General features: G+C 28.5%; 7 protein-coding genes across 7 annotated transcripts; 1 reads left to right on the forward strand and 6 right to left on the reverse strand.

The window, feature by feature from the left end:
• Positions 1 to 9471: 9471 nt before the first annotated feature.
• Positions 9472 to 11034, reverse strand: GO595_004192 (uncharacterized protein; the record flags this gene model as incomplete). Its single annotated transcript, XM_067917296.1, has 1 exon — positions 9472 to 11034. The coding sequence occupies one exon, from the start codon at positions 11032 to 11034 to the stop codon at positions 9472 to 9474; it is 1563 nt and encodes a 520-aa protein (XP_067775730.1).
• A 1129-nt stretch (positions 11035 to 12163) lies between these two features.
• Positions 12164 to 12814, reverse strand: GO595_004193 (ribosomal protein S3; the record flags this gene model as incomplete). Its single annotated transcript, XM_067917297.1, has 1 exon — positions 12164 to 12814. The coding sequence occupies one exon, from the start codon at positions 12812 to 12814 to the stop codon at positions 12164 to 12166; it is 651 nt and encodes a 216-aa protein (XP_067775731.1).
• Positions 12815 to 13016: 202 nt separating this feature from the next.
• Positions 13017 to 14366, reverse strand: GO595_004194 (uncharacterized protein; the record flags this gene model as incomplete). Its single annotated transcript, XM_067917298.1, has 1 exon — positions 13017 to 14366. The coding sequence occupies one exon, from the start codon at positions 14364 to 14366 to the stop codon at positions 13017 to 13019; it is 1350 nt and encodes a 449-aa protein (XP_067775732.1).
• Positions 14367 to 15218: 852 nt separating this feature from the next.
• GO595_004195 (DUF5057 domain-containing protein) lies at positions 15219 to 17123 on the reverse strand (the record flags this gene model as incomplete). The annotated part of the gene is made up of 1 exon (XM_067917299.1): positions 15219 to 17123. One exon carries the CDS (start codon positions 17121 to 17123, stop codon positions 15219 to 15221), a length of 1905 nt encoding a protein of 634 aa, XP_067775733.1.
• Positions 17124 to 17892: 769 nt separating this feature from the next.
• GO595_004196 (C2 domain containing protein) lies at positions 17893 to 18519 on the reverse strand (the record flags this gene model as incomplete). The annotated part of the gene is made up of 1 exon (XM_067917302.1): positions 17893 to 18519. The coding sequence occupies one exon, from the start codon at positions 18517 to 18519 to the stop codon at positions 17893 to 17895; it is 627 nt and encodes a 208-aa protein (XP_067775734.1).
• Positions 18520 to 21204: 2685 nt separating this feature from the next.
• GO595_004197 (uncharacterized protein) lies at positions 21205 to 21489 on the forward strand (the record flags this gene model as incomplete). Its single annotated transcript, XM_067917303.1, has 1 exon — positions 21205 to 21489. The coding sequence occupies one exon, from the start codon at positions 21205 to 21207 to the stop codon at positions 21487 to 21489; it is 285 nt and encodes a 94-aa protein (XP_067775735.1).
• A 469-nt stretch (positions 21490 to 21958) lies between these two features.
• Positions 21959 to 22318, reverse strand: GO595_004198 (uncharacterized protein; the record flags this gene model as incomplete). The annotated part of the gene is made up of 1 exon (XM_067917304.1): positions 21959 to 22318. The coding sequence occupies one exon, from the start codon at positions 22316 to 22318 to the stop codon at positions 21959 to 21961; it is 360 nt and encodes a 119-aa protein (XP_067775736.1).
• Between the last annotated feature and the right edge of the window lie 100 nt (positions 22319 to 22418).

Consider the following 22418-nt stretch of genomic DNA (forward strand, 5'->3'; position numbering starts at 1 on the left):
ATCGATTGGAGGTAGTTGAACCTTTTTGTTGAGCATTGATTTTACATCCATTACACTAATAACTTTTTCATTACATAATTTGCCCTGAAAAACGAAAAGTTATTTGAATTGATAACCGTTTTTCTGACGGTTAACACGTTATGAATTCATTCAATCAAAATTATTTACTTCATCTCCAACTGTTTCATGAACAGAACTAACTTCTTGAAATCCAGAATTATCAAGTGCTTTTTCTTGATAATTTCTATTTTTAGAATAAGGGATTTGAGGCCAATGAATGTCGGCATAAAAAAGTGACAGTATCGTTTGGAAAGAATAATATGTAAAGAATTCAAGTGAATAATTCTCGTAATGGTTCAAGACAATGTCTATCCAACTAGTAAAGCACATCAATACAAGGAAGAAAGAGGAGATACCATAGGCTAGGAATAAGATGGTTCCATCTTTTCCTTGTATCATGAAATCGATAATATTATAAACAATTAGAGAACAAATACAAACTTTCCCAATGATAGTAACAGTGCTAAAGTATATAGAAACTATAACATTACCTTCAAAGAACATTCCAAGTAATCTCGTATCTTTGGTGACTTCGGAAAAACCACTTCCAATAACTATAAGAATGGAGAGAAGCAAACAAAGCAAAACGTGTTTACCAGAATTAGCAATATATAAGAAGAGATACATGCATACAAGAATATATGTATGAAATATACCTTTCATAGCTAACGAAAACACATAAGCGTAAATGTTATCGTAAAGTCTGTCATTAAAACTAAGAGGGAAATTGGACAAGAAAGATATTAATAATCCAAATAAAGATAATAATTGTTCCGTACGAACTTTTTTGTGAGTAAAAAAGATAAGCGAAGGTAAGTACACAACAAAGCACGCAAGAGAAATAAAGGAAAGTATGTATCGAATGCGAATTGTGATTTCTCCAAATTCTGGATTTCCTGTAATATATAAAATACGAACAGAATGGATGTTGTTTTCTTTGTTTTCTATGTGGATTTGTGATGTAAGTAAATCATAAGAAAAAAATCCAGATAAGAATAATCTTACTGTATCATTTGAAGCAAAATATTGAAGTGGAATAATAGAGCTCTTGACTGGATGAAACCACTGACAACAAAATTCGGTATTTATGGGTAAAATATCGAGATTATCATTCATGAAAGTCAACAAAATAATTGAAAAAAGATTTGTATAGTTCGTACCAGGGAATGAAGCAAGAACATAAGATCTATTTCCTTCTTTTGTTTGCAATCCCTTGTATTCGATCTGAATTTCACTATCTTTTTCATTAATGATTGCATAAATAATGCTAATTAAAAATGAGAAGAAAAAAACAAACCAAGATAATTTTGTTGAAGCTGAAGAACGAATTTGGAATTTGAAAACTGATAATCCGAGAGGTAAAACCTTAGTCATAATCCCTTTTTTTCGAGTTTGCTATTTTTAAAAATATACTATACAAAAAGTTATAAGCAAAATCTGTTCGCACAGAGAACGTTTAGAATCTAAAGTCATTTAATTCGATCAAATTATTCTTACAGGATAATTCTTCATATTGTGTTTTATCATGTCTGAAAAATAGATTTTTTTTAATGATTTATGAAACAGATTTTGTGGTAATTCATTTAATTTGTTGAATATGAATACCTTTTTTTTTGTTGATTGGTCTCCTAACTTTTTATATGCTGAAATTCTTAAATAAAAATGTTACAATTGTAACATGGACAAAAGTCTTGAATATATAAAACAAATCATCTCTGGATATAAAAAAGATGGATTAGGAAAAGATCCAATCGTTGTAATTTCCATTGCTGTAGCTGCTTCTATAATCGGAGTAATTATCGGAATTATATGTTTTGTCAAAGCAAAAAAGAAAAAGAATGAACAGGACACTACAACTGTGATTTCGCAAGGATTAATCACCTAAAGAATAAGTAAATAATTTATGAAAATTTTATTTACTCAGAGAGAAATTTATGAATAAAATATTATATTTGAAATATATAAAATAATCCTTTTCAAGAACTATTATTCTTAATGAAAAAATTAAGTTCTTCTTATTATTTCATCTTTATATAAGTTATTTAAATGATACTTTATACGAATTATTTATTTCAAGTTTCTTTTTAATTAAACCAACTATTTTTTTACGACCTTTATAAGATGCGTACATAAGTGCTGTATTAAATAATTTAAATAATTTCCAAATATTATTTTGAAATATAAAATTATTAAAATAAATATTAAATAAAACAAATAAATATCTTTAGCATTAATATCAATTCCTTCTTGTTCAAGAAGTAATTTAACGATTTCTGTATGACCATTTTCAGATGCTTTCATAAGTGCTGTTCTAAATAATTTAAATAATTTCCAAATATTATTTTGAAATATAAAATTATTAAAATAAATACTAAATAAAACAAATAAATATTTTTAGCATTAATATCAATTCCTTTTTGTTCAAGAAGTAATTTAACAATTTCTGTATGACCATTCCAAGATGCAAACATAAGTGCTGTTTTAAATAATTTAAATAATTTCCAAATACTATTTCGAAATAAAGAATTATTAAAATAAATATTAAATAAAGCAAATAAATATCTTTAGCATTAACATCAATTCTTTCTTGTTCAAGAAGTAATTTAACTATTTCTGTATGACCATTTTCAGATTCTAAAATAAGTGCTCTAAATATTTTAAATAATTTCCAAATATTATTTTGATATATAAAATCATTTTAATAAAATTCATACAAATTTTTCAAACATTTTGTTTTAAGTCAATATATTTATGTTTAATAAGGTAATTAAACAGTTCTTTATTACCAGAATAACTTGAAATCTCTGAAAATTTTATTGGTTTTGATATTTTATCTTGAAAATATTGGAAAATAAATAAATTCCCATTATCAATTGATGCAATAAGAATCAATTTATCAGCTTGCATGCCTTCTTTTTCTAAAAATGAAAGAATATTATAATTGTTATTCAAAATACATTTCTTCCCTAAAAATTCTAAATCATGAATATTCTTATGATTTTCATTCAAATAATGAAAAATATCATTTCGGTGAAACATAATTGCTGTTTCATATGCTTTATCAAATGATGAATGATTTTGTTCACGTAAATGAATGATTTCTTCATTCCCACTTGCAACTGCATATCTACCTGTGTTATTTATTTTAGCATTATTTATAAGTAAATACTTAAAACATTTAACTGATCCAAAAAATGCTGCATAATCAATTAATGTAACATTATCTTCATTAATAAATGAACATCTTTCATAAAGTGATGGTTCAATTGTTTGATTAAAATCGAAATTTGATTGTGATGACATTTCTTGAAGTTTATCTATTTCATCATTTCGAATTATTTTTGAAATTACATTTGGATTAACACCTTCTTTAACATATTGCTTATGAAGTTCAAAATTATTCTTTGAAAGAGCTTTGTAATTATCTAAAGTTGATTGTAGAAACTTAGATTTTATATTTTTAATTTCTTTTTTTCTTTTATAATTAATAAATAATAATGAGTTTATACTTCTGATCTTTTTGTCTTCAATTATTTTATTTTCTATTAATCTTTCGAGAATATAATTCGATTCTTGTGTATTCAATTTAAAAAGAAATTCTGTAAAAATATTAATGATATTATCTTCTTTCATTTCATTATTTATACCTTTATTTTTCTTATATAATTCTTCTTCTTTTATTTTAAATAATTTTATATATTCAAAAATTAATTGAACATTTTGATTTTCCATCACAAAATATGAATAAAGTAATTGACAAATTATAAGTTTAAATGAATATGGATATTGCTGAATTATAAAATATAATGTTGACTCAACTGTTTCTAAAATATTGTTTTCATTCATATTAAAGATATCATCTTCTATTTGTTGCAATATTCCTATAAAATCTGTATTTTTTTCTTTGATTTGAGCTTGATTATTTCCCATTAATACTTTTTAATTGCAAGTAATGTTTTTGAATATGAGGTAGCCCCAAAATACCGATAGAGTGATCGTGAAAAAGGTGTATCCGATAAATTCACACAATCAACAAGGAAATCTTTTCGAGTTTTATGTTTATCGATTTTTCCATTTTCCTTCAATCTCTTTGTTGTTTCAAAAATGTGTTATGAAAACGTTGAGTACCCAAAAACCGTCGCAAAACGATAGGGTACCCTATCTGCACTCGTGTTATGGATTCAATGATAGAGTATGCATAAAAAAGTGGGTACCCAGTACTTATTTTCGACAACTATATTCCGAATCTTTATCTCTTTCAAATTTTAATAGATTTGATAAATGTTTTCCTTATAATTTTCTATAGGCTCTTTATATGAACACAAAAGAAAGTAATAATAAAATAAAGTATTCAAATAATTGAAATATATGAATATAAAAAAATCCATAAATTTATGCGTGTAGGGATGTATCACATTTTCAACTTTAATACATGTATTCATAAAATTATTTGAAAGTGTCTTTGTGATGTTTTAAAGTTATCTCTTTGATTTTGGCTCTAAAACATCATTTCAAATGTTTCAAAATTAATTTGAAAAACTACAATAAATCAACAAATTTTTTATAGGTTAACCGTAAGATTTTAAACTTTTGTGATAGCCGATGTATATTTGGTGAAGGCCTTGTAGTATACTACAAACTGAAACATGAAAATTCTTATTTTGTTACTATTTGCGATAGTAAGGAAACGTTTTAGAGACGATACAAAGCTTATTACACTATCTAGTATTCAAGAAGAAATGTTCCAAATACAAAACCACGAAAACAAGGAAGGAGTGACTTACAAATGTGATAAGGAAGTAACAATTAATGAAATTATGAACAAAAAATTCAAAAGATTTCATAATAATTATAAAGTTTTGATAAACAAAATATTTTTAAATTTGATAAAAAACAATGAATATACAACAATAGTACGTCAAGATTTTAATAACCAACAAAAATTTCGAAGAACATATTTTTCAAACATTTTGAAAAAAGATTTCGAAATTGATATATTTGACAAGAATAGCACATTTGAGGAAATCTTGCTCAAATATTATGAAGATATATCTTCTCTAAAAGGTGAATTTTCACATTTTTTGTTGATGCGAAACGATAACGAAGAAGGACCAAATATTTTGAATGTTTTACATTATTTAACTGTCATTTTTTCAATTATATTTTCGGTTATTTATATCAAATTTTATCAGAAAAATACGGTTTCAGTTCAGAAAATATCAACGACCAAATATATATTGAAAGTAAAAGAAAAGAAAAAAATTGAAAATATTTTTGTTTTTGTTATGTTTTTTGCAAATTCATTGCAAATATTTAACTATGATGATTCAACACTTTCAATCATGTATTCAAATGAATTTGAAGATATTAATAAATATCAAAACATAACAAAATTTATAATTATCAGTGAAAATATATATTCAATTCCAAATAGTGCATTTTCAGAATGGCCTTCAGTTGTTTCAGTTAATTTTGGTAGCTCAGTCACAAATATTGGAATTAATGTGCTTTCGTCATGTTTTAATTTAGAAACGATTATTTTTGGAGAAAATGTTACAACAATTAGTGGTTCATCATTTTCATTCTGTTCATTAATCAAAAACATTACAATTCCAAATTCAGTTACATCAATTGGGAATTCAGCATTTGCATCGTGTTCTAATTTAACGATATTAACACTTGGAAATGGAATTAGAGAAATTGGAAATTCAGCATTTGGGAATTGTTATAATCTTCAATGCATTTATTATTATGGAGATAAAGAACCAAATATTGGCGAAAGTGCATTTTTTAATGTTTCAACAAGCGTTATCACATATCCAACATATGTAGACGATCATTTTGGAAGTTTGGGTGTTGTTAGCGAACCCACAGAAGGAATATGCGAACCACTTCCAACACATTCATTTAGTCAATCAAATACACTCACAAAATCAAATACATTTTCTAATTCAGATACATTTACTGTATCACTTCAAAGTGATATTTCATTATCATTTTCATATACATTAACAGTTACATTATCAATTACGCATTCATTAACTGTTTATGAAACAAAAACGAAATCATTTTCATTATATATAAACAATTCGACATTTTCATATATTGAAACAGAATTTATTTATTACAATTACACGATTGTTATTTATTCGACTTATTATAATTATTATTCCAATTTCTTTACAATGTTTTACACTTCCGATGAAAATTCTCCAAAAGGAATTACGACAAATGCTTTGATTGGAATTATTTGCGGATCATTTGCATTTGTTTTGGTCATTGTTGGAATTGTTATATTTTTAGTGAAAAGTAATAACAAGAAAGAAAAATCGAATTCAAAGTTACAATTTAAGGACACGACAACATCAAGTACAAAGCAAATCGAAGAAGTAAATAGTTTAGTTGAAGATATTGCCAAAGAAGATGAAGACAATTGGCTATGAATAAAATGTGTAATAATCAAATTTTTAAATTTAATTTTTATAAACGAATATAAAATTATTTTGTTGTTATATAAAACAAAATGGAATCATCTTAACGATATTAGCGTTTTGACTTTTTTAAGTTTTTTATCATTTCATTTTAATAATAAATTCTTAATTTTGAAGATGTATTACAAAATAATGACTTTAGATTTAACAAAATAAATATTGTTAAACAACAAAAAATAATTTTAAATTATGATTACATTTACGTTGAATGTTGTATGTTTTTGTACAAATAAATGTGATAAATTTATAATCATCTTATTTAAAGGTGGGCCCACTATATTGGATAGAAAACGATTATTCGATAAATTCATAAACGGTCTCCTAGGCATTATTTTTACTCATAAAATCTCGTGGTTGAATGTAATACTTATGATTAAAAAAAAATAATATCTCTACATAATGATGTACTTTTTTATTTATTGAAATATTGAGATTTTTGATAAAATATGACAGATAATTAAATTTTATATCAAAATAAAATGAAAAAATTGTTCTATTTCATTTTTATAAATTTTCCTCATATGGTCCTGAAAAAGGAGAAATTGAAGAAGAAGAAGAAAAGGAAGAAAATTAAGAATAATGACGAATAAATCATCATAAAAGAAAAATCCTTTTTTGAAATTAATATGCGAAATTCCATTTAATAATGTGATAATATGAAACAAATTTAGAATCCAAGAAAATAAGAGGGGGAAAAAAAACGCAAAATGCATCAAAAAAATTGAATTCAAATCGATCAAATTGCATTCAATTCAATCCCTTGAGATAATGCAATTTAAAATGAATATAGAGGGATGGATATATGTGATAAAACAAAATAAATTACAAAATAAATCGAAATCAACTAATAGAGAGATATTGAAAATTTGAAGATAAAAATTTCAAATGCAATTTTCGAACATATTTCAATAAATATTAATATTATACTCTGTTTAGATAATTTATACATCCATGTAATTTATTTTACTAATAATAAATTGAATTTAATCTATATAATTACGAAATAAATATATTTCAGAAAAGACCGTGTTTCTCTTAAATATTTCCAAATATCACCTTCAAAATCATTAATTATGCCTGTGCAGGAAAAAAATATCGAAATGACTCGTTAAGTTTTCAAGCAAACCAGGAGTTAATATAAATGAGGTATTTCATGCTTATGACTGCACTTCACAAAGCAATTAAATGGAATAATTCTTGGAAGCAGTAAAATTTTTGGTTACCAAAAGTATTTTTGTAATTGCTCGATATCATTATATATACAGCTTTATCAATTTTTATAATATTTCATTCGTTTTCATAAATCAAAAAATTTTGATTAACAACTTTTGTGATGTTTACTTATATAAAAAACAATACGCATTCAATTTATCAGGGTGCCAAATAGCCAGAAAAATGGAATTCTGGTCTCCTACAAAGGAACAAATTCAACAACTAATTACTATACAAAATATAGACGAAGCACACTCTTTTCTTATATCAGATGAAACAAATAAAAATGTAAAAGACAGATTGATTTCTTGGATGGTTGCTTTGGAAATAGTTCAAAATGACTCAGAAACATGGGCTGATTCAATATTAGAAATTCACACATCATATTTGGAACAAATAAGAAGAGAATTTGCTTCAAATTTACAAAATCCGTTAACTTTGATTGATCATGAGACATCACACGCAATTTCACGTGATTTTGTTAGAACGTTCAATTGGCTTGTTACACTTGGCCATGATATTGGCCTTGATGAATCCGATTTTTCAGATGCAATTACACGCATATCACGATTCTATGCACTATCATCCAAAACCGATCCATCTTTTAACTATATTCAAGGACTGGATCGATATGGATGTGTTTGTTACCTTCTTTCCGCATCTTTTTCAAAGTCGTGCAATTTTTCATTTGATTTTGCAGAAAGCATTGCGCATGTCCTTTTCAAAGCTCTTACAAAACGCGTACCCTTTTTCAAAATTTTACATGATCAGGCGGTAATTCGAAATCATTTCCATGTTATTGACTTGGCAATAAAAGAATTAGATCCAAATAAGTATCAACTGATGATTGATGGTGAATGCGGCACTATGTGCTTTGGAAGTCGATGGGAATACTTAATGTTTGCTGACGAACATGACGGAAATGATTTGTTTCGAATTTGGGATCAAATCATTGGGCGGTTACAGTTAATTGAAAAGTTTATTCCATGTTTAACGGTCGCTCATGTTATGCAAATTGAAATTCCAAATGATTGCCCAAGCGTTAACCAATTAGTTTTGCATTGGAGAAATTGGGATATTTCAAAAATGTTGAAAGATGCAAAAACACTCCTTTATCGTGAGGATTTATTTATAGCAAAGCATTCTTGTTGCCCAAAACTTCATTAATAAAATGCGGATTTAGATTTCATTTGGATTTTTATATATAAATAAAATGTTCCTAAAGGCGTCGTGAAAAACTGTGTAACTTGCTAAGAGTGTCATTCAAGGAGCTTTTTACAACATATGAAAATATATATCCAAAGTTTAAGAAATAAATGTTAAATGTCATCGAACTTTACACATTATTTTTTTGAAGAATTTATCGTTTAAAAGGTTTTCATTTTTAACAATTTCCAATTTGGTGCTATTGTAAATGTTAAAATCTTCAGTACCTTTGGCAATAAATATTCTGGTACACATATCATTATATATTTTTCCCAAGCAATTCTTCATAGTTGCATGAAAGTTAACGGTTTTTCACATCGACTTTATAATAAAAATCAATTGGAAAATGCAATAGTTTCAAATCTACACAGCACAGAAACTTATATCCATAGGTTGCAAATCAAATCATTTCCCAATAATCAAAATTACATTCGTTATCCACAAACGTCACTAAATTTAAATGAATACAACTTTTTACTTCTATTTCGATCCATTATTGAGATCATACAAAGGAGAATTTGTAAGCGCTTTTGGCTGCAATCGATTCAATGAATTCGTTGTGGATGTTTTCTATGAATTTATAAGCGCCGGGAAGTTTGTCTTGATACGAACTCATCAGTTCAGACAATCTGCAAATGAAGTTGCTTTCTCCATTATTTACCGGTTCTACAGCTCCTTCTGCTATTTCACTCCTTGCTATCAAGAAATCCCTTTGGAATTCTTCTAACGTTTGTGGCTTATCGCTATCGTTCGTTTGACTTTTCTTGGCGACCGTTTCAAAACCGTTTCCTTGCCAATATTGGAGAACGTTAGGAGAGGTTTCGGCGGTTTCTAACAATCCCATGTCGATAATTTCATCGTCAACTTTAACTTGATGATCTTTTTCTTTGGTTTGACGAGCTGTTAAATGAAAAGAATACTTCATGGCGGCTAGTTGAAGCATTACTGGAAGCCTTATCTTCTTGGGATATGACTTATAGTTAAACATATTATTTTGAAAGGTATTATACGTGCCCTTGTTCTCCATCAAATGAAGAAGAAGCTTAGAAAGTGATCCATAATCAGATATTTCGGGTGGCATATCTGATAATGCAAATACAGAACTATCATTTTCAAAATCTCCAAAATCTTGAAAGTCATGGAATGGTTCTTTGGCCTTTTCAGTATTCCCTTCGAAGAGCTTGATTTTGTCATTCGAGCTGATTTGCATGATTCGGTATGAAAATGTAGAACAAATATCATTTTCAAAAAATGGAATTTGGACACGAGGATCCTTAGGTTCCTTACCATCTTTAGAATTTGGCTCTTTGAAGTCCTGACCATAAATTTTTCGAAGACAATGTTTGTTAAAACATATTAATAATAATTCATTAAAAACCATTGAGTTCCAAAAACTCATTAAAACACTTTCACTGAGAACTTCGGAAAGTTTAAACTTTTCATTGTTCATTTGGGTATGTAGATATGGAATTATATATTGAGGATCTTGATCAATAAAGAATTTGTAATTAATTTTGAAGTTATAAAACTTACCACTCACTGTAGAGATAGCGTATTTGTCTATAAGTGGATACATTTGATTATATGATGAATTATCAGGAACTAGAGTCAAGAATATACATCGAATTCGGTTCTTTTGCCCAAGAAGAATGGTAGTAATGAAGCCTTTTGGAGCTCCTATCATAAGTACATTCTTTGAAAAGTAATAAAATGGAAGTTTTGTATATGGTTGTTGACTAGCATTTCGAGGATCAAAACAAACTTTAGCATCTTTTAAGCAAAGAGGTGCTAGTTCTTCACACGCTATAGCTGTTTCATTATCCGGAGTGGCTGTGAGATAGTCAACATTGATTTGGATGTTTTGTGAAGAAGGTGGAATGAGAACGTTAAGCACCGTATCGTTGACGATAAGTGTAAATTGGGGAAAACTCATTGGCATTTTGAACGTTTGATATAAATCAAGACGGAAAAGCTTAAATTCATCTTTTTCTGTGAAACACACACATTTGGGAATGTAATATGAAATAGGAGCAATTTCACGACTAGCTTGATCAATCATTTTCATTTCATTCTTACTGATATAAGTATTAAATGTTTTAAAATTAGCATAACTTGTTTGAAGATTGTAGCAGCTGTTGATTACTTTTGGTTCCCCTCGACATGATATTTGAAGTTTGTTTTTGTCTTGTTTTAAATCAACTTCATATGTTAAGGATTTGTTGATAAAATCGGTATAAAAAAAATACTTTGTACCATATCCAATCCAGCAAGCTTTTTGTGGTATATAAGTCCTTTTTGAAACGGGATATAAAAATTCTTTTTGATTAGAATGGATTAATATTGAATAATAACTTGTGCGTTGGTCAATCCCATCTCCAAATCGCATAAGAACAATTAAATACCACCGCTTATTTTCGAGCATTGATGCATAATAAATTCTTTCTGTAATGCGCGTTTGATAAACTACACCAAAAGAATCTGCGCAAACTCTGTTTTTACCTTTTTCCTCGAGCCTTGATCTTATTAATTGATCGTAATGACGTGATCTTGCAATAAAAAGAATTGAATTCGAATCTAAATCTACAAAATAGAACCGAGTCCCTTTATTTTGTATTTTACTAAAACATTGATTTTCTTCTGATTTAAAGACAAACGGCTCTTCTTTTTTCATCTGGGAGAAAATATGTAAAGTATTGAAATATTTTAAAACGCCAAAATTGATTGTTATCAAAAAGATTTAGAAATAACAGTTAATATGAAGTGATTTAACGTCTATGATGATTTAAACTTAAAAACGTTTTCGTGAAATTCAACTTTTTGAAAACGATTCCAACCAAAAACGATCAAAAATGTTACAAACTTTTTGGCGACCTATTATTTTTAACATTACGATGATACAATCGCATACATTGTTTTCAATATAAAGATGCGATGGTGTAAATAATTATTTTTCTATAGAAAATTTAATTCTTGATTTTTTAAGATTATTATGTCGAGCAATATTGCTCATAACTTGATGATACTCATTAAGGAATTTATCATATTTTCAAATTAGCGCCAAAATTTTATAAAAGAACAAAGAAAGAGTCAAGAAAAGGGAAAAAATAATTTCGAGTTCCAACTTGGACTAAAAATTATATTTATGTCATAAACAGATGGTTAAAAAAAAATCGAAATTTGATGACGAAGAATTTTTAATCTTTGGCTTCGTGTACTTTGATGACATCTGGTTGTGGTTCACGTGGGCCAGTAATTCCTTGTGGGTCATGAGCCAACATAATGAGAACACGGATACCAACAACGGCTTGCTTCATTGGGATGTGGCCGACAGCCTTTAAGACGTACTTTTGTGAAACATCACCACTCTTAACCATGTAACCTTCACGGAATTTCATAGCAGCAGCACGAGCTGACCTCATCTTACCTGAGATAACAACTTCACAACCACGTGCGCCTGCATCCATGACAAAACGGATGATGGAATATGCAGCACGACGAGCTGGAATACGGTTAACAAGTTTGAAACGAAGGGATTCGAGTTGGTTGAGGGCGGAAAGTCCACGACGTTGGATACGGTCGATGAAGATTTCGAGTTGATCATCCTTGATGTGCCATCTCTTTAAAACCATCATACGGATTTCTTGAAGACGGCGACCATTGTTGTCAACAAAAAGTTTTGTGTTGGAAGCTTTGATGATGATTTCTGTACGGGATGGTGTTGTACGGACTTCGCAACCACCATAGCCATCAGCAGCTAATTCACGTGTGAAAAGTTCATTGAGTTCTGCATAGAAAAGACCTGTTTCGATGATGCGGCGTACCTTTGTGCAGCGTTGAGCCTTCATGAAAAGGCCGGACCATAACCGATATAGCCGTTAAATACAAGAAACCGTTTGTGTATCGGTTATGTAAAGATAACAATTTTATTCGGACTCAAAACAAGAAAATCAATTAACAGAGCTATTCTTTTGTCTCAATCGTTTGCTTAAGATAATATTATAAAAAACTAAAACAATTTATTAATAAATAGAAATTCGCAATTCAAATTCAATCTTCAAGCTTGTCAATTTCACCATTTATCTTCAGAAGATTTGATACAGTATCCGAAACCTTTGTCAAGTTCATATTCTTGAAAGCATGGAATTCTTCATTTAACATTATTATCATTTTCTGTTTCTTTAAAATTAATTTTAGCTTTTTTGTTTTCTCTTTAATTTGCTTTAATTCTTCTTTTGATTTATTAATTTGTTCTTTCATATAATCTCTTTGATTTTGTAAAAATTTTTTCTCTGATATAAATTCGCCAGTTTCCTTTTGAGATTCTTCAAGTTCTGTTTCTGCCATTTTTTGTTTTACTTTTGTTTTTTCCAGAGATTTTTCTTTTTCTTTTAATTTTACCATTATTTCCTTCAACTTTTTCTGAAGTGAGTAAAGTTTTGTTTTTTCAACTTTTTGTTTTGCCTTTGAATTATACAATTTTACAATTGAAATTTCATAGTCATTTGAAGCGTCATTGAAATTTTGAATAGGTGAACTGAAGTTTTCATTTGGAAGAAATTTGTTCAACTCAATCAACTCTTCACGAAGTTTGGAAATATCACTATTAAACTTTAAGTTTAACTTCGTAATTGTTTCAATTTCTTTGTTTAAATTTTTAATTGTGCTATTACATTCGCGAAGGAGAATTGTATTAAATTGTAGTTTTTGTTGATATGAAACCCATTCATTATCAATTGTTGGCGGTTTGTTATTTGATGTCTTTAATTCGATGTCTTTTTTGAGTGTTTCAATTCGTCGATTTGATTTTTGCTTTTGCATTAATTTATCTTTTAATTGCTTCGAAAGTTCGTCATTGAGATTTTTAAGCTCGCCAGCACTGTACGAATCGAGATTGAGGCTTCTGGATGCAGAATCGAGGTCTGATTGGATTTTTAAAATGTTGGAAATAAGAGGTTCTAATTGTGAATCGTTGATTTTCACTGGTGGGTCAATTGTACTTGCAATAATTTCATCAACTTTCTGACTTAAAGATTGGAGAGAATCGAGTTTTTGCTGTGAAAGTTTGGTGAAAGTATCAATATAATTTTGTTTGCCTTCAAAAACAGAATCTTTTTGATGATAAATGTCTTCGTATGGTGACAGTTTGGCAGCACATTCTTTTTGGACTTGCTCAAAGGCTGATTGGAGTTTTTTAAGTTCAGTTGGTGCATGAGACATATCTGTTTCATCATTGCGACCAAGAGATTCTCTATATCGTGTCACCTCTGATTCTTTCATTTCAATTTGATCTTGTAAATATGAAACATAAGCTAATGATTCATCATTGTTATTTGTTGTATTGTAATCAACAAAATCAACTGTTTTATTTAATTGAGTTTTTGTTCTTGTTGGGTTCATGCTGAGCTTTTTTATTGTTAAAAAATCATCAGACATAATAATGCGATGAAGAAATTATCAAATGTACGTTTCTAAAAAAAGTTTATTAGAAAAGTGACATCACGGAGAAAGAAAATTTACTCAAATATATTAATCTGAATTTTTTACAATATTTTCATGTGACCTAACATCGAAGTATACGTTATCACTTATAGAAACAATATCAAATTATTCATTTTTTTCAAATACATATATCATTTTGTTAGTATATTTCACTTTTTACTTAGGCATTCAATAAGCTATTACATAAATAAATTAATTTGTTCCACGGAATATTTTCTTTTTGTTAATTAAAACGCATCTAAAAACTATTAATTTAACCCTTATTAATAGTTTCAAATGTTCATCATGTAAATTTTCATTGAACGCATGCTGAATAAAAATGTTAATGCAAGCACAACATCGTTCTAAAGGAGTTGTCATTATTTTTCTTTTACTAATCAATTAACTCAAAATATTTCACTTAAATCATAAATTTTTCTCTCTAGATTTTGTATTATTTAGATATTTTCAGTGTTTGTATTGCTTTAATTTCATCCTGTCAGACATAAAATTTAATGAGCATTTTTGAAATCATTCGATTCAAAATAAAATTCAATGTTTTGATTTGTTACATAACTCGACAAGCATTATTACATACACGAAACAACACAAATTTGAATTTATATATTATACTTTGCTCCTAGTTGATGTGCTTCCATAGAAAACGTCTGAACAAAAATAATTAAAAGTAATTAATAAAAAAAATTCATAAAAATAAGTAATTTATTGAAATAAATTTTCCACCTAAATTTTTTTCGAATTTAATTTTCTTTATTCTTCAACAAAATCGTCATCGAAAGGGTCATCTTTAATTTCATTATAAAGTGGATTAATATAACTAATAATTCCATCTTTTTCGATATTTTTATTTGAAATATCAATTTCTGCAGCAAATCCTGACGAACCAAATTTTTTAAATATTGCTATAGCAGCAGCAACAATTGCTGCTACGCCAACAATAGCACTTCCAATGGCATAATATTTTACATTACCATTTCCATCTGGCACATTTCCTTGTGCTTCTGTTGTTATACCATTCACAAATGAAGCAGAAGGCGATCGTGATGCTGAAATACTTTTTGAAGGCGAAGCTGATGCTGATATACTACGTGAAGCTGAAATTGATTCTGATGGCGATTGTGAAGGTGATGGACTTTGTGAAGGTGTTGGTAAAGGTATTGTAAGTATTTCATCTTTTATTGGACTTGCATTACCAAAACCATCGAATACAGCAACATAAATGTGATCATTTTCTTTAAAGTCTTCACGAGTTAATTGAATTGTTGTAGAATTTGATATATTAATTAAATCAGTTATTTGAATATTTGTCATTTGTACACTTGTGATTAAGTATTTACAATATTTAATTCCTGTTGTAACTGTTACTTCTGCTTCATTAGATGAATATAATACATTGTTGTTTGTTTTACTTAATGCTTCAACTTTGAAGATATAATGAGATCCTTCATCTTCACCATTAATTTCTAGTTTAAGATCTTCATTTATCCACTTTAATGCATTGATTTTTGGAGGTGCATAATCTTGTGATGAATGATCTTCTGCATATGTTTCAAAAGTACGTTGCTTTAAATAATAGATTGTGTTTGCAATAACTTTTCTTTCATCTTCAGTCGATTGACCCTTACTGTGACCTGTTTGAATAAATCCTGTATTGTTATTAGTGGCTAAATAGAAGTTATGATGAAGTCCATATTTATCCGTATCAATTCCATTTCCATTAAATGACATCCAAACATCTCCAATAGCAGCATGATTTGTAGTATGTGATTTTGGAATTGTAAGTATACTTCCTTTGGTCCCAATTTGATATGGATAATTGGTTAATAATCCTTCTCTTTGAACAGAAACCTTATTAGATTCAATAATTTTATATGAAACATAACCAATGTGACCATTTAAATTAGTAACCTTATTATCAGGTCCCTTTGAGTATATTCCGAATAGATGACGAATTGAAAGAAGTCCTTCAGCTTCGTGCTTTATATAAAAATCATTAGAAATCGAATCATGACCCGTTAATAAACCATATCCTCCTGCAATGTATTTTGCGATATGTTCTTTTGCTGTTTTTGTTTTGATTGAATATCCTGAGCTGGCATCCCATGTTCCAAAGAAAATAACATCATAACCATATATAAAATTACTGTTAGCATTAATTTTTTTTTCAAAATCATTAATTGACATTACATCAACAAAAATAAGTTGATTTCCCGTGCTTTGATCAACACCAAATGCTGTGAAATTTTCTGTTGTACCAAGAGTATCATCTTGAATAGTTCCTCCTTCCATCCATACTTTTAATGATGCTGACTTTGATAATTTTTTTGATGTTCCATTTGCAAATGTAAAATTAACAAGATATGTTCGATATGCTAGAGGGTTCGTTGAAGGCTGTCCATGTGTTCCATCGATTTGACTTGGATATACATTGAGTACACTAACATTTGTTCCTGGTATATATGTACTGATTTGTTTCCAATCAGACAATTCATTCTCTGATGAACTTTTTTGATATAATTTATAATAAATATCTCCTGTAATATTAGTCCAATTAAGATATGTTCCGCCTTTTCCAGATGCAAAATCACTTCTAGCTTTTGCAGTAAGTATGAGTGATTGATCGCTTAGTATATGTATAAAAAAGGAAACAAACATCAAAAATAATAACTCATCATTGTGATTTTGATAACATAATTCAATAATTTAAAAGATGAAATTTGTGAAAAAATTTTGATATTACTTCAAAAAATTCATATCATAACAAATGATTAAGTTAGATACAGAATATATTATATTAATATAAAATATACATTTAACAAAAATCATTGAAAGATAATTGAATAAATTTGTAAACACAGGTATCAAAAATTACAACAAACTTGGTAACACAACTTCAATATTTACATAGTTTATTTTCAGTTTCTGATTAATGGACATTCAGCATTAAAGGAAATTTCCAAATTCAATAATAAATGGACATTATTTTGGTTTTTATGGACAGAACACACAAGATGTATGTTAATAAATATACCCTACATAAGTTTTTTTCATAAAATTAAAAAATATTAAATGAACTAGACACATGAAAAAATTTGATGAAATTTATTAAAAACATTTATTTTTAGAACCTAATTCGAACTATAGAACTATTGAATAAAGAACCAATATAAAAAATATTGACTTGGTGCAAAAATCATAAAAATATTTTTGAAATGGAAGTAAAAGAATTAGGAGAAATTTGGTTGAAAAAAATTGCATTAGAAATAAAATAATGGTTACGCTGATAAGATTATAAAGTTTAAAGATTGTAGAAAGCTTTAATTAGGCTAAAATTTGATCACTAACAGAATGATAAAATAAAAATAATTTTTTCGGTTTTTCACAAGTGTCAAAAAGTAAACAATTCAAATCCTTTATCAACTAATTAATAACCCATCATTTGCCTTTGGCGCTTCTGCATTTTCCTGATGTCTTTCTCTGACATTCCAGGAATAGAAGCATTTATGTTATAGGGTCTGGGCGTTTGACCAAAACCATTTTGCATAGGCATCATATTCTGGTTATATGGATTCTGTGGTGGTTGGTACATTGGAATTGGCTGTACCATTGGTTGATTCATCATCGTTGGTTGTGATTGGCGTAGCATTTGTTGTTGATTCATCATCTGTGGATACATCGTTGGTTGTGATTGACGTAACATTTGTTGCTGGTTCATCATCTGTGGGTACATTGCTGGCTGTAAATTCATTGGTTGTGGATGATACATGGGATTTGGTGGAACTGCTCCCATCATTGGATTCATTAGTCGCCCCATACCCATCATTGTATTCTGCATGCCCATAAAGTTCTGTTGGAAGGTCGGTTGTGGAACAAATGCAGTAGCTCCAAAGGGAGCGACATGCAAAATAAGATGAATACGACCTCCTTTCTTGACTCTACGGCATGGAATCATGTTATACCATTGATCTATGACTTGACCAGGCGGAAGTGAGCATATAGGAATTGTTAAAGTTGCCATGTCATCATCTGAAACTGTATCTTTATCTCTCATTAGCAAGTGAAGACTATCTGAAGAGGGGTTAGAAAGTGGAAAATGAAATTCTGCATTCCATCTTGGGGTTGAAGTATTCATAATATAATTTGTTCTTTGTGTAATTCCGTTCTGATTAATCTTTGCTAAAACATATGGATCACTTTTCGAAAATAAATCCATTTTAGCAATATCAACTGCTTCAACAATGCGTAAATGGAGCTGCATCGCAAGTTTCATTCTTTCGGTTGTTCATTCAAATAACACAATTCAATTAACAAAAATCGAATTCAATTTTTGTGCCCTTGAATAAAAAGGAAATTCCCAACAGAATATATCAAATAAGATAGTTTTATAGAGGATATTATTTTATTTTAATAGGGATTCAATTAACACAACAACAACTTGAATGGTTTCTAATATTATCAAAATTTCTAATAATTAATATATAAAATTAAGTTGATGGAAAATGTATAAATTAACATAGATAATATGTGCACTGCTTTGAAGTTTGGCATTTGTTATTGTTCATAGATTTATCAAATATTTAATTTCCAAATTATTTTGAAATGCGTGAATTTATGTAAAAAATTTTGATACCTTATAGAACTCCTTCAAGTGGTACATTGTTAGTGCTTGAATTAAGATTAGTGACCAAATATAGAATTCATTTTCCAAATTTGATTAAAAATAAAATGATCATTGAAATGATTAACATGTTATTAAATATTGCGATTGTATAAATCACCTAATTGCTGGGAATTTTGTATCCTAAAAGCTTAAATTTTCCTTAAGGAATTAAATTTGATTTTGACTATTCAGAATAGTCATTTTCAATGTGACATACACTGTTTACTGGTTTGTTTTTAAAGAAAAGTGATGTTTGAACTATTGAATTTCCCATCGTCCATTCAATTGGCATTTAAACAGGGTTGTTCCGACCAAATACTGATTGAAAAATACAATGAGTAAAGCTCTTAAATGATATAAACGTTCTCTTTATAACATTATATGAATTTAACCAAAGTAGATCAAATATTTCATGAATTTTGTTTAAAATTGTGATAATGCATGTTGCCATGAAATTGATGTTTATCTTTGCTTATATTAATTTTTGCTTGTTCCCAGATTCCTCCAAAAAAACTGCCTGTCTCATTTATATATAAACCTAATAATTGATTGTAAACTATTCAAATGAGTTTGTTTCCTATTTCATTAAATTGTCAATTTTTTTAATTTTTAAATATATTTTATTTAATTAAATTCTTTTGACAGATCCCTTAAGTCCTATAAAATTTTTTCTTTTTAATTTTGAGAAAAAGTTGTACAAATATGATGAATTATAAAAACAACCATAAAAGGCTGGTATATTTGAGTTTTTATCCGAAACAAAATGATTTATTCATATTCTGGCAATACTATTATATATCAAACTAATTCATGGTTATAAATTTTGCATTGGCAACTCATAAAAATCGTAGGATATTTTGATCATCTATAGGGCGCCCCATTTAGGTTTTTGTGTCAATTGACAAATTGACATAATTGCGGTTAACGGTCGTAAAAAGGAGGCATATGAGCGAAAAACCAGAAGCCAAATCTCCAAAGTCAATGGAAGATATTCACTTTGAACCATACAAGGTATACATTCATTGTTTCATCCAAAAAAATTTTAAGTCTACAAAGTCAATTATATCTGAAAATATTTCTTCTCTTGAATCATTAAAAAATAAAGTTAAAAAGAAATCATATGACTTTGAAAAATTAAACCTTTCTCTTGTTTTTTCTCCATCAGAAAGTCCAATTATTTACTTATTTTTGATTAAAAAAATACAAAAACTTCAAGCAAAATTTAGTCAAGCAAAAGAGAAGTTTATTAATGCATCAGTGAATATTATTAATTTTATGGTATCCTATTTAAATCAACAAATGAAAACAAATAACTATCCACAATTTATGATTTCTGAATTTTCTGAATTTATCATAACCAACTTCGAAGAAACCAAATTTTTCAAATCCACAAAGTACAAAATCATTTCAATATACAATAAAGGACTTCAATATTGCAAATCCACACGCCACACAAAAATTTCAGTTCAGCAACTCACAAGCATGATAAAAGAATTTTCCAGTAATGTTGATGATGTTACTGGTTATTCTCCATCTAATATGTTTGATGAACAATTTTATTATTATGTAATTGATAACAATGAACTAGACGAAATAGACAAATGTTTGAATCTCATTTATAGTAATTTCAACAAGGGATATGATTTTTCCCCATGCCAACAGATCTATCTAAAGTATAATAATTTGTTCCATCCAAAGACAAAACCGCAAGAAACCGTTTTAAAATGCGGTTTAATACGTTTATTTTTTGACAGATTTTATGAATTGAGGAAAATTATGTTGGACCCAAATGAACAAACAAACCAATTTTATAACATATGCTATTCGTTAAGGTGGTCTACGCCAGCCATGTTTGAAATAAATACAGATATTATGAAACCTGAATATATGGATACACCATATGTAACAATTGTACATAATTCATCAATATTACAATCAGCGGAAGAGGAAATACAAATCCTGAATTTCTTCGCCAATCCTATTGATATTTATATTCATGTATTTAGATCATTGAAAATAATTGATGAGTTCGTAAAAACAAACTCAATGGAGAAAAAGGTCGGTCAATTTATCAAAATGTTTGATAAGTCAAAGATCGAAGCACAATCAACATTAATGTCATTTGACGATTTCTTCCCTTTGTTTTGCCTTGTGTTTTCTTATGCGCCACCATCTAACTCGATAGCAATGGGAACATTCCTTTCTAGTATAAGAGGAATCCAATATGAACCACCTCTTGAATATGCGCGTTTATTTCTGGTATCAGCAATCGAGTTCGTTAAGAACTACAAAGTATCCGATTTGTACTGTAAGCTTGGCGCTTACGATTCAAACGATCCTCTTGGATTTCTTCAAAATTAATTATTTTTAAGTAAAGTTAAATGTGATTTCTGCGCAAACCTGTAAATTCTCTTCAAAACATTACAAAACCTTCACTGTTATTGAGTTTAAGATCTCATGAGATATCATGGTCATGATAATATTTTTTAACAAACTTCATCATTTATTTTACTCAAAGGGTTTAGTCATGTGATTTTGTTTTTAAATGTGCATGTCCTAATAAATGCTTATAAATCTAAATCATGAAGAGATGAACGCGAAACATATTTTGACACGGATTTTGTCAACGCAAAATCACGTCAAATTATTTAATGTCAGAATTGAGGCAAAAACTTGTGTAAATTGTGAAAGCTTTTTGAATGGAGCAAATGTCACAATTCGATATTTTGACAAAAACGTTGCGGATAATCTGGCTTCGAAGGCATAATATTTTCAAAAGTTTCTGAAATAAATTAAATTTTATTTTTTTAAGTTCGTAAAAAGAATAAGATCAAACCATTGTCTTGAGAATTTCTATGGCATCTTCTTCATTATTATTACACATTAAAAGCACCTGAGAAATTTCAAAGAAGTTCAATGATCCACCAAACTCATCTTTAATTCTTTGTGATATAGTGATCTTCTCTTTACCATCTGAATCCTGAGACTCTGGATCATGATTTCCATTCAATAGTCTCTCAGCAGCACCGTTTAGGTCGTAATTAGACAACTCAAGAGCTTTTTTGCATTGTTCATCCGTTACGCCTTCAATAATAAATTGTAATTTTTCAATTTTTTGTTCCAAGGTGTGCATCTCTCCTTGGCCACCGGCTAGTTGGTAATTTGATGGAATGGCGTTTCCTTGGCTCATCTTAAAGAGTGAATGATATTTTGACAAAAACGTTGTGTCATTTTTTAAAATGGCATATTTTGAATGCTTTTTTCACATAACTTTTTGGTTTGCAAACGGT

This window comes from Histomonas meleagridis (genome assembly GCF_020186115.1).
Source record: "Histomonas meleagridis strain 2922-C6/04-10x chromosome Unknown contig_25, whole genome shotgun sequence".
In the NCBI taxonomy this organism is placed as follows: domain Eukaryota; phylum Parabasalia; order Tritrichomonadida; family Dientamoebidae; genus Histomonas; species Histomonas meleagridis.